At 41.8% G+C, this 14,800-nt stretch overlaps 1 protein-coding gene across 1 annotated transcript; it reads right to left on the bottom strand.

Annotated features, from left to right (window-relative positions):
* Positions 1–2,666: 2,666 nt before the first annotated feature.
* On the bottom strand, positions 2,667–14,240 carry LOC122888066 (zinc finger protein 551-like). Its single transcript, XM_044221990.1, has 2 exons — positions 13,907–14,240; positions 2,667–6,189 (listed from the first exon to the last, which is right to left on the bottom strand). The coding sequence occupies exons 1-2, from the start codon at positions 14,238–14,240 to the stop codon at positions 5,135–5,137; spliced, it is 1,389 nt and encodes a 462-aa protein (XP_044077925.1). The 3' UTR covers positions 2,667–5,134.
* Between the last annotated feature and the right edge of the window lie 560 nt (positions 14,241–14,800).

Genomic DNA, 14,800 nt, shown 5'->3' with positions numbered 1-14,800 from the left:
GCGAGGCCGACTATATCTAGCCGGTAACGCTCAACCTCCCGCACAAGCTAAGGCTCCTTCCCCCCCAGCGAAGTGACATTCCATGTCCCTAGAGCCAGTTTCTGTGTCCGGAGATCTGGTCGCCGAAGCCCCTGCCTTCGACTGCCGCCCAGATCTCTCTGCACCGGCCCCTTACGGATCCTCCTGCGGGTGGTGGGTCCACGGGAGGACGGCCCCACGTCGCTCCTTCGGGCTGTGCCCGGCCGGGCCCCGTGGGGAAAGGCCCGGCCACCAGGCGCTCGCCGTCGAGCACCCACCCCAGGCCTGGCTCCAGGGTGGGGCCCCGGTAGCGCCAATCCGGGCGACGTAACTGGCCTTGAGAGAGGCAGAACAAAGAAACATAAACACATTCCTTTTGGCGCGCACCCAGTCCCCACCCACCCACACACACACACACACACACACACACACACACACACACACACCCCTTTGTTCTGTAGTTTATTGTTCAGAGTTAGTTTTTGCGTGTGTTTTTGCTTTGTTTATCTTTTTAAATAAATGCTTCTTTATAATTATGCTGGCCTCTTTTGCACAAGAGTGAGTAATTTGCCAACCACTGCTATGTTGAACTCCAAATCATTCAACCTATGGTAATTTGGTTATAGTTATTAATTTAATTATTAATCAAGAGTTCCAAATTGATAATTTAGTGTATTTTATGAGACTCAATCAATTAATCATTTCTCTTCCTTAATAAGAGTGGTGCCCCCGAGGACGAATTAAAGTTATTTATGATTATCTTTGATAACTCTGATAGCCATAATTAATTGATCGCACCTACACAAGTGGGTGCCCCCCTTTAACCATTGTAAATCACAACACCTGTCACTGACGGAACTTTAGCGCTTATGCATTGGAAAACTAAGCTAAACTTAGTTATAGGATTTGTCTGCTTATCATTACAAGTGTCAATGAACTGATCTCCCAGATGATAATAATAATAATAATAATAATAATAATAATAATACATGTATAGGTACCTTTCAAAGCATTCAAGGACACCTTACAGGCTGTTAAGAACAACCAGCAATGTATCAAGGCATTGTAAAATCAAATGTAGCACAGGGACACCGCTTAACACGTTACGGCAGGGGTTGGGAAAACTTTTTAAATGGACTGTCAGCCAGCAGCAGCAACCATGTAGTTGTCAGCTGACAAAACAAACAACGTTGGCCTACAGGGCAGAAGCCGACCGAATATGTCAATTGATGTGATCTATGGAGGGAGTTCTAGTAATAATACGAGCAGCTGAGTTCTGGACCAATTGAAGTTTATGAAGACACTTGAGAGGAAGCCCAGAGAGGATAGAATAATAATATTTAATCAATACGGGCTGTAACCAGAGTGTGAATGAGAATGGTGGTGCTATTAGGTGTGGGTGATGGACAAAGATGATTAATATTGTGTAGATAAAGGCCTTCCTCTACTATATGTTCAGAGTGTCAGGGGTACGAGGGTCGCACTTGGCAGGGCCTAGCAGTATATGAACAGTACAAAAAAAAAGCACAGCCATGCACTAAAATTTACTAATTAAAACAAAAACCTGGTCTAAAGTCAATGGCACAGTATTTTCCTGCTATTTAAAGGGTGCATACACTCTGCTTGTTACACACACAGGGATGCAAAGCAGTGCTCCTCTTTCTCATCAGTTAAATATCAGTGCATTTGCAGTTAAATGGAGTTGGGACAGAGGACTGGGAGACAGCGGAGGCAGAGGGTCCACCGGCAAAGGACCTGTCCTTCAGCGAAGACGAGTGGTGCTGTAAACTTCACTTATCCTGCTAGGCTGTAATCTCCTGTCAGATGATTTGGAGACTAATGCCAGCTATGCACTCCCCGTTGCTGTCAAAGTCACTGCTGCGCTGCATTTCTTTGCAAGTGGGTCATTCCAACATCTAGTTCTATTGGAGGTGTATCACAATCTGCCTTAAGTTTGGCCATACACAAGTCTAGTCCAACATGCCAATGATTTAATTAAATTCCCCATGACACCTGCCAGCCAAGAAAGGGTTAACCAGGCATTTTTGGCAAAATTTGGGTTCCCTGGGGTCCTGGGTATGATAGATTGCATGCACGTGCAACTACGTGCCCCATCAGAGAACGCTCTGATATATGTGAACCGTAAGGCAACCCGTTACATCAACATCCCGGTGATGCAACGTGTAAGGTTATACATGCAAATTTATTATATTATTGTTCGCAAATTATCCTGGATCAAGCCATGACTCCTTTATACTGGCCAACTCTGTCATTCCTGCAGACTTCCAGGGGGATAACATTGCCATGCGTCATGGATGTCTCTTGGACATAAATGAGGAAACATTATAGGACTGGGACAGATGGGCGTGATACTGAAGTGTGTGTGCCGATGCCAATGAACCCAAATATGCCAGCAGCACAGGCACTGAGGAATCAGATGGCATCTATACCTTGATAAGTAAACTGACTGGCTTTGTGCAGGGATTATTGCATTTAATTTAATTCACTTTTAATTCACTAGGTGTGAAAAAAAAATTTTTTAGTTAACTGAAATAAAACTAAAAACTAGAATTTAGAAAAAAGATAATTTAAACAATATTGTGTGTTTGCAAAACTAACTAATAAAATAGAAATATACAGGAAATGTCTTAGAAGCATGAGGAGGAATTGGTTCATATGTTTATTGAGACTGGGATGTCTACATGACTGTGAGTCAATAAAAAACTAAACCGAAACATTTTTAAACAATAAAAACTAAACTAACTCTGGAACCACTCTGGAACGTAACTGAAGCTAAACTGAATTGAAAACAAAATTTTCAAAACGAAAAAAATGAAAAAAAATCTAATAATGAAAAATACTAAAATATATTGGTAAAAACTATTTTAGGCTGGTGGTCTTCTTCCTCCCCAGGTTCACAGGTGGGGAGCACCACAACAGGGCTGGCCACAGGAGGGTCGAGGAGCAGCAGGTCGAGGAGTGTCTGCATGTGATGGATCGGGCCTACTGGATTTCCAGGAATGGGTGGTCCTCCGGTCGGGTGATGTTCCGTTGTGATGTGGGTCGACTTGTGACAAAATGATGACATGCTCACCGCTACCTCTTCCCATGCCTGCTTCACCTCAGGGAGCTTTGGTAGACGGTCTGCTTATGCACTTCCACTTCACGCACAAGCAGATCTGTTTCCTCAGCAGAAAACCATTCACTTCTCCAACTTCTCCAAATAGCAATGCACCAGGTACACCTGGCTTTTAAAAAGGGAATGGGAGATGACACTCTGATTTGTTTAATTCATGTTACGCCCAAAACAAACCTATGATTAATTAAGATTAAATACAAAAAATTTGGACACGCCCAAAAATGCACTTGCGCTATGCACTTTATACCATGCGCTATAGATTGTTTAAATAGGGCCCGAAGAGTAGGGATGGGGATTGTTAATTTTTATTGATACCATTTGAGACTTAACGATCAAAGTCTTTAGCGATACCACTATCGATACTTTTCTATTAATTTGGTGGAAAGACAAGACGACAATAAATTCTTAACAGAAATTCTTATTGCTTAACTGTGAGTCTGTGACTGTTTGATTTCTGAACAGAATGAAATTTGCCTAGCCTTCAATAAACGCTGGCCATTAATTTGAAAAGAAATACACTGGGCCTTCAACATAACGTATAACTAAACGTTAAACAATCAATGTTTGTGCACCAGTGATTTTTATGACATTTAAATGACATGACTCTCGAGACATAACGTTAGGACCCGCTAGTCTCGATAGCAGTATTGATAAGCATAGACCTTACTGATTTTCGGGTTTTGAGAAATTTGCAACCGGGTCCTTATAAAACCGAAGAGTAGTCCTGAGCAGAGCGGTTGAATAACTTAAGACAGACTGAGCGCATCCCTGTACTTCGTGGGTGTGCTGTGCCTGGAGCAGATCATGAGCAGATGACCGTATAAGGACATCTGTGCCAAGCTGACAAAAAAAAAACCATTGGAAATCTAGTCCTCAGAGCATTCTGAAGCCTGAGCTTTTTGCTCACAGATATTACTTTTACATACGTTTACCTCATTATTTGAAACTTTTTAGACATGTTTAATATGAACATCCGACATTGCAACATATAGATATAACAGAAAATAAGGGAAAGCATAATAGGTCCCCTTTAAAGAGAAATTGATACATTTTAATCTGTAATATTATAAAACAGATTAAGCCTTTTTAAGGTGCCCCCATTCCTCTGCCACCTGTAAGTGCAAGAAAAAAAGATAGAGAAATGAGATAGAGGGGAAAATGGATAACCTATGTCACTCATTTGTCATTTTATCTCTGAGAAGCCCATTTTTACTTTTACGGGACAACACACAGATGCTACTGGCAGTTACTGTGAAAAAAAGTGTTGCACAAATACAATAACTAGGACACATTTAAATATAGTGCAGAGAAGTGCTACACAGTCACAAAGAACAGCATACACTCTCACTGTGGGGAGTGGCCTGTGTGGGCAAAATCCCTCCCCAAGCAAAAATAAGGAGCAAACAGGTGGGAGGTTCATTCGAATGAGGCAAATGAGTCGTTAGTATTTTGGTGGAAATTCAGTCTTAGATGTTGCGCTAAGAATACATGTCTCAGACACACATCTGTTTCTAGCGCAATCCACCTCCATTGTGGTAATTTTGTGTAAAGAGCAAACTAAATATTTGGAGCAAATGTGCAGCAACAATGGAATAATGCTTGAAATGTAAAATAAAAGTTGATTAAACACTCTCCAACCAGTAGATGTTTAAATCAGCATAAAAAAATAACCTTTAATGTGATTAAAGCAGGAATGTTGTTAAATCATTCTGCATTTATCTATAAATTAGTATGTAAGAATTTACAGTATCTGTTGTCCACAGCTGCTTTATATTGTATGAAAAGCTTCCCCTTTGGTTAATTAAATCCCTGCAGCCATCTGAAGGCAGAAGATCACATGTTTATGACATCATTTGGTCTATTTAACACTAGAGAAAAGTGAAAAGACAACACTGATTAAAGGGATTCCTCCTGACTGATTCATATGTCTGGTTAATTGTACTGTAACTTTTGGACATTTCAGTTGAATCACCTGCTCTAAGCTTCACTGCTCTTCTTACCAGGACATTTGTGGTTTTTGAGGTGTGACAGCAAACTAAACTTTTTCTCACATTCACTGCAACTGAATGGTTTCTCTCCTGTGTGGATTCTCTTATGTTTATTCAGATTTCCCTTTTCACTAAATCTTTTACCGCAAAGTGAGCAAGTAAATGGTTTCTCTCCAGTGTGGACTCTCATGTGTCTGACCAGTGTCCCTCTTTCATTGTACCTTTTCTTACAAACTGAGCAGCTGAAAGGCTTCTCTCCAGTATGAATTCTCATGTGTGCAGCTAATGTTCCACTCTGGGTGAAGTTTTTGCCACAAACTAAGCAACTAAAGGGCTTTTCTCCGGTGTGTTTTCTCATGTGTATGTGCAAACTTCCCTTTTGCTTAAATGTCTTACCACACTCAGTACAGTCAAATGGCCTTTCCCCTGTATGACATGTTATGTGTCTCTGCAGAGCTGTGTTGTGCTTAAATGTTTTGCTACATACTGGGCATTTATAAAGTTTTTTCTGATTATGAGACCTCTTATGAGACACAGTTTCATTGTGTTTCAGTCTGTCTGAAAATGGCTTAGATTCAATAATCTGGTTCCAGTCAACATCTAAGCCTTCAGTCTCAGTTTTAAAACACTGTGAAAGGAAAAACTGACCATCGCTTGTTGCTTTTAAAAAACCAGCTACATCCAAGTCAAAGGCTGGTTCTGATCCTCTACAGTCCTCTCCAACAGCTCCATCTTCTATCTGTTGAGCTGGACTGCTGGCTGGAGGATCTTCCTCTTTGTGCTCTTCAGTTTGTCTTTGATTAAACAGTGATGACAGAGGATTCTCTTCATCATCTTCACTCTTCACAGAGACAGGAGGGAACTGGAACTCTAGGATATCAGCCCTCTCCAGCCCATGAAGCCCCTGTCTGGTCCAGACTTCCTCTGGTTCCTGTTTAATGCATGGGAGCTCTGGGGCCTCCTGGTCCAGACTGGGGTTCAACTCCTGCTGTTCAGGGGGAATCTTTGCATTGACAATCAGTGGCTGGATGCCCTCAGACACACCTGAGATACAAACATACAGGACATCAAGTAAAAATAAAAAAAGACATGTAAAAAAAAAAATTCAGGAGTATTTCTTTTATGACTTATGTCTATGAAATACAGTGAGTAGGGTTGTGCTGCTATCAGATTTTTACTGTATGGTTGTTGTGGCCAAAAATATCACGGTTAATGTTATTACCAGGTTATTCATCAAAGTTTCATAAAATATTTTTTGTGCTGAAATATAGGACATTTCTTCACATCGTGTTTACCTTGATTTTTATTAAACCTGATAAACACTGAACATTGACCTGTATATTGAAACTTTTGTTGGACCATGAATTAAATGTCTGTACCAGTTCAGTTGAGTTCAGATCTTTATTGTCCCACAAGAGGAAATTCTTTTTGCAGCAATCAGCATAAAAACACAAACATAAAACACGAAACATAAACAGTTAAAACACACTAAGACAACTGAAAATAGTTGAAATACTGAAAGTGCTGCACTGTGTATGCAATTCAAAATAAAACAAAGGGTGTATGATAAAAGCAACGAAAGCTGCAACACGAAGAATAAAGATATGAAAAATAAAATGCTAAGCTGTGCTGGGAACCAAGAGGCAGTTTATAATGTATTAGAACTTACTGCACATGGGATAAATGAAAACTTGTATCTCTGACCCGAGGGGAAGATGTCAAATTCCTCAAGGAGAATTGTCTAGCTAATCTGTCCCCGGCTACTCCTTCGTGTTTTCACACTTCTGATATGGTAAATGTAAATGGACTGTACTTGTATAGCACCTTTCTAGTCTTCTGACCACTCAAAGCACTTTACACACTACATATCACATTCACCACATTCACACACATTCATACATTGATAGCATGCTAACTGCTCATCAGTCCAAAGTAACTAATCATTCACACGCACTCACACGCTGAAGGCACAGTCCTCGGTAGCAATTTGGGGTTCAGTGTCTTGCCCAAGGACACTTCGACATGTGGGCTGGGGGAATAGCCGACCATCCGATTGGTGGATGAACCGCTCTACCACTAAGCCACAGCCGCTTCACACAAATGAGAGTGCTTCATCAGGCACTCTAATCTAATTGAGTACTCAAGTGTCAAGACCATGGAATTAATACAGCTATTTCTATGGTCACATAGCATAGCAAGCTAGCTGATATCAAAAGAGAGAGCTGTAGGCTACACAAACTTATCTAATGTGACACAAAACAAAGGCTATAATTTTGTGCCGTGAACATGAACACATTACATAATTAATTATTTCAACAGTGAGCACACACTTTCATTCATTTTCTCCTGATAGGTGGTTGTGGTTGGCAAAGTTGACGATAGCTTGCACCACCACTGTCTGTGTGTGTCATCCACCCCGAACCAGAGGGGGGGGGGGGTGCTGAAACAATGCGGGCAAATCACTGTATGTTTGTAGCCTACGTGGACAGTGATATATAAGAAGGAAGTGTATCAAGCTTGGCCCAGCACTCCAGATTTATAAAAATGGTATAGGTGAATTTTGAGATGATGGAGCGCATGAGGCTCAAACTCAGAGATTCTGGTAAGCTAAATTCAATTCAATTCAATATCCAAGCACTTATAAGGACCTCTTTATTGCTCAGTAAAACCAAGCACATTCAAGGTCTTGATTTTTTTTTTTAGTACTTTCCAGACCTGTGGCAACCCTGTTACTAGCTGCCTTGACAATGCCCCTTCTTGCATATTGCCTCAGTGTTCATATCAATGCTCAATGTCTTATCAATATAAGTATATATATAATATAATATAATTTATACTTCTAGTCCTTTAACAATGATCTGGGAAGGTGGAGGTGACGTTTTTCATAATTCAATAATCATATCTTTGGTTTTGGAAATATTCAGACTCAAAGTAATCATCACACCACTGTGCAAGATCACTGACCACAGGCCCATGTGATGACTCATTTCATGAAGCAGGCTGACAACAACTGTGTCACCTGCAAATTTAAGAATGTCCTTGTACTGACTTCTACAGTCGTTGGTGTAGAGAATGAACAGTAGATGGGACAGGAAGCAACCCTGTGGAGGACAAATGCTGCATAGAGAGAACACCATTTACTCTGACCCTCTGAGCAAGTATCAAGATTAAAAACATGTAGCAGTTTATCAACCAAACTGTGAGGCTGAATTGTATTAAAAGCAGAAGAAAAAAAATCAATAAATAAAAGTCTTGCAAGAGTTTTTGTTAAAGATGCTTTAGAGAGATAGCTGAGTAAAGTGGCGGTTGCATCATCCACGCCTCTGTTTGCCCTGTATACAGACTGCGAGGGGTCAAGAAGACCCTCAACCTGCGAGAAGCTCAGTCCTGACCCTGCGAGCAGCTGAGTCCTGATCTAGTAATGAAAGTATTTGTACTTTCATTACCAGTGAAGTTAATGCCACTGGCCTAAAGTCATTGAGCTCCTTCTGGGACATTTTCTTTGCTACTGTTAGAATAGTTAACTCCTTCCATCCCCTAGAGACTCTCTGCTGCTCCAAGGACAGAAAATATCACACAGCTGATCTGTACAGATGTTCCACAGTTTCCCAGTGAAGTTGTCTGGCCTGGGTATCAGGCACCTCCTGAACATGGTTCTAACAGTTCTCATCAGAAAATCATCCACGTAAATGAGGTTACCATGGGCTTCGCTCATTGCCTTGTAGAGGAAGATGTTGAACTCAGCTGGGGAGTTCGAATACCCAAATGGGCAGCGGTTCCAAGTGTATTGGTGGTTAAAGAGAGAACGCCAAATTGTATTAGTCTGCTGGATCGACTCGCATGGTCCAGAAACCATTGGCCACGTCCACTGTGGTAAAGAAGAAGGCTCCCTTCACCTTGGCCAGTTCTTGATCCAAATGGATCATTGGCCAGCGGGAGAGCGGGACCTGCTTGTTCAAGGGGCAGTAGTCAATTGTAAGGCACCACTTGCCATTTGGTTTCATAACCGTCCAGACTGGTGAGTTGTAGGTTGAGTTGCATTCCCTAATGATCTGCTTCTGCAACAACTGGTCGAGGATCTCTTGGATCGACTCGTAGGCAGCCAACGGGATCTTGTACTGATGTACAAACGTTGGCGGGGCCTTTGGATCAGTGGGAATGCAGACCGCGTGGAGGTGAACTGCACAATTGTAAGGGCCCTGTGAGAAAATGGGCTGGAAATCACAGAACAATTTCCGGAGCGCATTTCTCTGGTCCTCTGTGGTCAAGGCATCTGCCTGTTTTCTGTTGTTCAACCTCAGACTCAAAGTCAGGGCAAGACTCCACTCGTGGGGACCCAGGTTGGGTCCGCCGGTTGGGCCACGAGGGAGTACACGACCATGTCACCTTCAGCACTTAGGTTCCACAGATCGCTTCCTCCTGGAGCATCTCGTGGTGGACAACGGTGATCATTTTGGTCAGGAAAGTGAAAATAATGTTATCCAGGTTGTCATTCCTGGTCAAGGATGGAGGAAGCTCTTCAAAGTCATGGAACGAACTGTCAATCAGTCCCCCCAATGGTTGTCGAGCTGACACCTGGACTGGGGCATTTGTCAGATTCTGCACCAGTAAGTATGTGGAACGATGGTCCAACTCAAGCAGGGGTGTGCCGCAGACTGTCCGGTTGAGTTCCCAGAAGCGGGGCAGGGGTTGGAAGAATGCTTGTGAGCCACGCATCTTCTGTCCCTGAAGGATTATGAGGCGGATGGGGCACCTGCTGTCCGAGCGGGTATAGTCATATCGGCCTCACTAGCAACCTGACATGCCTGGGGAATGGTTTGCCCAGATTTCATGTGCTCTGGTTCAGTATTCAGAACAGATGGTTTGGCACTTGCTTGGGCCAACAGAACTTGGTTGACTGTGTCCAGCTGGGCACCAAGCCTAACAAGAAGGTCCGCCCCTAAGAAGAATGGGGGTCGGAGATGAAGGAATATGCTGCCAAAGTGCATGACCCGTTTCCTCCGATTTGTACAGGGCACACACTCCAACTGCCTTAAGGAGGGTCTGTGGTGACTCTGCAGAAAGAAGGTGGTGGCTCTGCTGTACGAAAGCGGGAGGTGGTGTGTGTGTGTTGGCAGATCTTGTCATACCATTCTTGGCTGATGGCTGACATTTCGGACCAGGTCGACAAGAGCCCTTGTAACAGCTTCCCAAGGGCAAGCATGGCTCTAGCCATATCTGAAAAAGTGCTGGCACACATCAGGCTAATCTCAGAACTGGAATAAAGTAGGGCAAAGGTGCTGATACACCCCCTTACCATTACCGAGGTGTAAATACAGCAGGCATTGCCTTTACGTACAAGATCACCCCGGTAGTTCAAGAAAGGAAGCCAGCAGGACGTTTCAAGCTGCTTTACTGCTTCTGTCAGGTATTTTCGGAGCACGTTCTCCATGTCTTGCTTTTGACTTTTCCCCTTCTGGTTCTTACCTTTGTGCCCATTGTCTTGCCTCAGGGTTCCGGTCGAGCCGTGCCTTTCCTTTTGATTGTAAGGTGTTCAGTGGCAGTGGTCTGGACCAACCAAGGGGATGGGTCTCTTTCCCACCCCCTTGGCTCCATCGCCCCCTGTCCTGGCAGGAGCTGCAGTGTCGTTGGTATCCAGGCTTCCTATCGACCCTGGCTGAGGCATTTCGGTGCCTTCAAGTGCGAAACTTGGATCTTCTGAGGCCTGGATTCCCAAGACTCTAGTGCCGTCTTCAGGTCATCTGGCAGGGCGTTCGCGCATCTCCCATACCAGATGGGCGTGGTCTCCTGCATTGTGAGGTCTTTTTCACGACACTTCATGGTGACGTCACGCATTACTTCCACGTCCTCGTGAGGACACCCTCCCTCTGTAGATATAAAGAGCTTATTCTAAGGTAATGAAAACACAACAACTCTATTTTCAGGTGATGGACATTATATTCTACTGCTTCCATATTCTGTAAATAGAGCCCCCTAAATCTTACACACTGCTCCTTTAAGTAGGCCTACTGTAATTTTGTGTCAAAATTTGAGAGCTCTAACACAAAAATTCTGTGAGTTATAGGTGCTGATACAAAAAAGTGTTACAACTATCCCCGGTCTCCCCTATTGCTGCTTCAACACACAAAAATAAATACTGTTGACTTAAGGTGTGAATGACTATATACACCAACAACATAAAATAAACTGAAATTCTATTACACAGATGTTAAGTACTGTAATAGTGGATATTTTCTCATTTCATGAGGGCTGCATTTAAAAATAAAATACATTAACAGAGAGCTTTTGAAAAAATGTGCATCCAAAAATAAAGTGGATTGATCATACTGGGCTCTCAGATTGTTTATTTTCTGTGCCTTCAGTTTTGATCATTTGAGTGGATATATTTGCTCAAAAGATTTGTGTTTATATGAAACATAGGCTACTGGTTTTGAAATGCCCGTGGGAAGTAGCCTAAAAAGTCTACTTTTCTCTTAGAGCACATGGCAGAAAAACTTTTCCCAGACCCCCATACAGCTCTGATCGCAGGCTGTGCTCATGTGATTATTATGGAGTACAAAAAATCTTAAACTATTTTTTTTTTTTGCGAAAACAACTTATGCAGGGACTTGAGGGTTTATTGAACACTTACACTCAATATTTTCAATAGTTTTTACGCACCTTTAGCCATTTCCAGTTGGACCAATATGCAATTTCCAAGTCATCTCATTTTATCCCGAGTATGAATATCCACTCACACAATCAAAATGAATTTCCAGATTCTAAGAAATGCTTCACTCCAGCAGTGGAGAACGGTCACCGCTTCAACACTGGTTTGTGGGGGTGTGGGCGTGTTTATTTGTGCTTTAGAAAGTAACCACTGTGAAATAAATAACGTTTTATTTCTCTGATTCACCAGCTTTCTCACTACCGGGGCTCCCTTGTTCATTCACTCTAAAGGTCACTCGACCGCAGCTGTCTCTCACTCTCTCTCAAACAATGAACACAAACCAAAGGAAACTTCTTGGTATCTCTATTTTTCAGCATAGACTGCAAGCCAGACACAGACATCAAAGCTGGTTACACAAAATAAACCAAGTGAGGACACAACTGGGAGAGTATCATAGCTGTAATACTACAATTATTATTGTTTATTATTATTCCTATCATTATTAATAATAATAATAATAATAATAATAATAATAATAATATCAATATTACCACTACCATTACATTATTATTATTTTCTGCAACAGTCGCCAAGTGCTTCCTCTTGGTGGGAATTGTTGGGTCTCTGTAAATAATATTATATACGAGTACGGTCTAGACCTGCTCTATAGGAAGAGAATGAAATTGATGAAACTGGGCCTGACTGGAAATGGCTAAATTACTTGTGTAATAGTCAAATAACAAAAATACTACTGAAAATATTGAGTAGTAAGTAAGAAGAAAACCCTCAAGTCCCTGCATGAGCTAATTCACCAAAAAAGATTTTCAGATTTTTTTGTACTACATAATAATAAAGCAGAGCCAGAGCCTGCGATCATAGTTGTATGGGGGTCAGAGAAAAGTTTTCAGGGGTGTAGTCTAAAAGAAAACTAGACAGCAAAAACACAGCTTTTAGGCTACTTCCCATGGGTAGTTAAAAACCAGTATGTCTAACATAAGTACAAATCTTCTGAGCAAATATACAGATGCACAGCTTGTAAACAGGCAAGGCAGGCAACTGCTTGGGGCCCCAGACCATTAGGGGGCCCCAAAGGGCTGACAAACTTTACTCCACAGCAATGTCTCAAAATGTGGCCTCCCCCTTAAGCAACCAATGGACAATTTGCAATGTCATCTCACTAGGACACCTCCCTAAAGGGGTCCCATGTCATTCCTGTTGAACTTGCATGATTCATTTAACATTCTCGAGGTTTGAATTGAAAGTCAATGAAGGAAAATGAAGAGGATTTATCTGCCTGGAAGTGAAAAAAGAAAGAGAAAAAAAGAGGATGAGGAAAAAAGAAAGCAAGACAGCGGTTAGTGGAGCAGATAATGACGATTAAAACAGTAAATGCTCGACTGTATATATACAGCCTATGTCTGAGACGCGCAGCTTGTGAACTTTTGATGTGAAGACATAGGGGCAGCATTTGCACTAGCCAAGGCCCATAAGGAGCATTTGCAAAATCAATGCTTTATTTGTTGATGATCACTGGCCTTATAATGTGACAATGTTGATGTAGTTATTTATTTAGGTTTTTATTGTTCTTTATATTTTGATGTGATTTTGATTAGATTTCTTAAATTTTTCATTGGTGTCTGATTATTTATAACAGAACTGTGAGCTGGTCAAAGCTGGTTCGAGGGGCCCCCTGGGAATTTTTGCCTAGGGCCCCAAGAGACTCTAGAATCGCCACTGCAACTATACCCACTGAAATTATCCGAACTGAAGGCACATTAAATAAACGATCTGATCTGATATAATCGATCCACTTTATTTTCGGATGGACATTTTTTCAAAAGCTCTCTGTTATGTATTTTATTTTTAAATGCAGCTCTCATTATACTTGAAATGAGAAAATATTCACTATTACAGTACTTAACATCTGTGTATAGCCTAATAGAATGCCAGTTTCTTTCATGTTGGTGTATATACTCATTCACACCTCATATTACAACTGTAATACAACAGTATTAATTTTTCTATGCGTTGAAGCAACAATACCGGAGGCCAACCGTTCAGAACAGGCACGTTTTGAAAGGACACTGCACTAGTTACTTTAATGACACAAACCTGTTCCGTTGTTTAACATTATCTTGATGCCGGGCTGCTGCTCAGCTCCCAGCAGCCTGCGTTGGCGATCGATTTCCTCCTGGTACTCGGTTATTGTTCTTTCAAACATCTCGATTATTTCCTCAACAACCACAGTCAATCGCTGATTGACGTACGCTCTCAATAACTGGATTGTAGACATTTTGAGGTGACAGCCAACCGGCGAAGAGTAAGGACATCCGATCACCTTGAAAGAAGCTGCTGCTTCTGCTTCTGCTTCCGCTGCTGCTGCTGCTGCTTCTTCTTCTTCTTCTTCTTCTTCTTCTTCTTCTTCTTCTTTAACGACGGTTGGCATCCATCTTAATGGTGCGTTACCGCCACCTTCTGTTCCGGAGTGTGGATCAGTCAGTAAATTCACAATATAATCTACAATTTTCCAGGGATTGAAGGAGGATATTATAGGATATAATGGTAAGCCATTATATCCTATAATAAAGCCCAGTGTCCCTTAAAAAACCCAACAATTCTCTCACCTGTGCTCTATCATTCATACTTAGTATTGTTTTTAAAGTGAATTTCTGCACCCCTAGTTCCTTTAGTCTATTATCCATTATCACTCTCTCCCTCTGATATTTCCTACAATGTAGAATTACACGTTCCACCGATTCCTCTTCCTGACACTCCTCACACCTACCCATCTGATGTTTCGACATCATTTTTAATATTTTTGTCCCAGCCTTAGTCTCATTAGTACCGTTTCCTCTTTTCTGTCTCCACCTCCTACCTTATTTACTTCAATACTCTTTTGGATATGGTATAAATGTCTCCCTTTCCCCTCACTATCCCACATTTCTTGCCAATTTTGGTTAATTTTTTCCCAGATTATACATTTTACTTCCGCTTTACTGATTCTTA

This window comes from Siniperca chuatsi, linkage group LG2, assembly GCF_020085105.1.
Source record: "Siniperca chuatsi isolate FFG_IHB_CAS linkage group LG2, ASM2008510v1, whole genome shotgun sequence".
NCBI classification, from domain to species: domain Eukaryota; kingdom Metazoa; phylum Chordata; class Actinopteri; order Centrarchiformes; family Sinipercidae; genus Siniperca; species Siniperca chuatsi.
The sequence above is the reverse complement of the archived record's forward strand: the minus strand, read 5'-3'. Positions and strand labels throughout refer to the sequence as shown.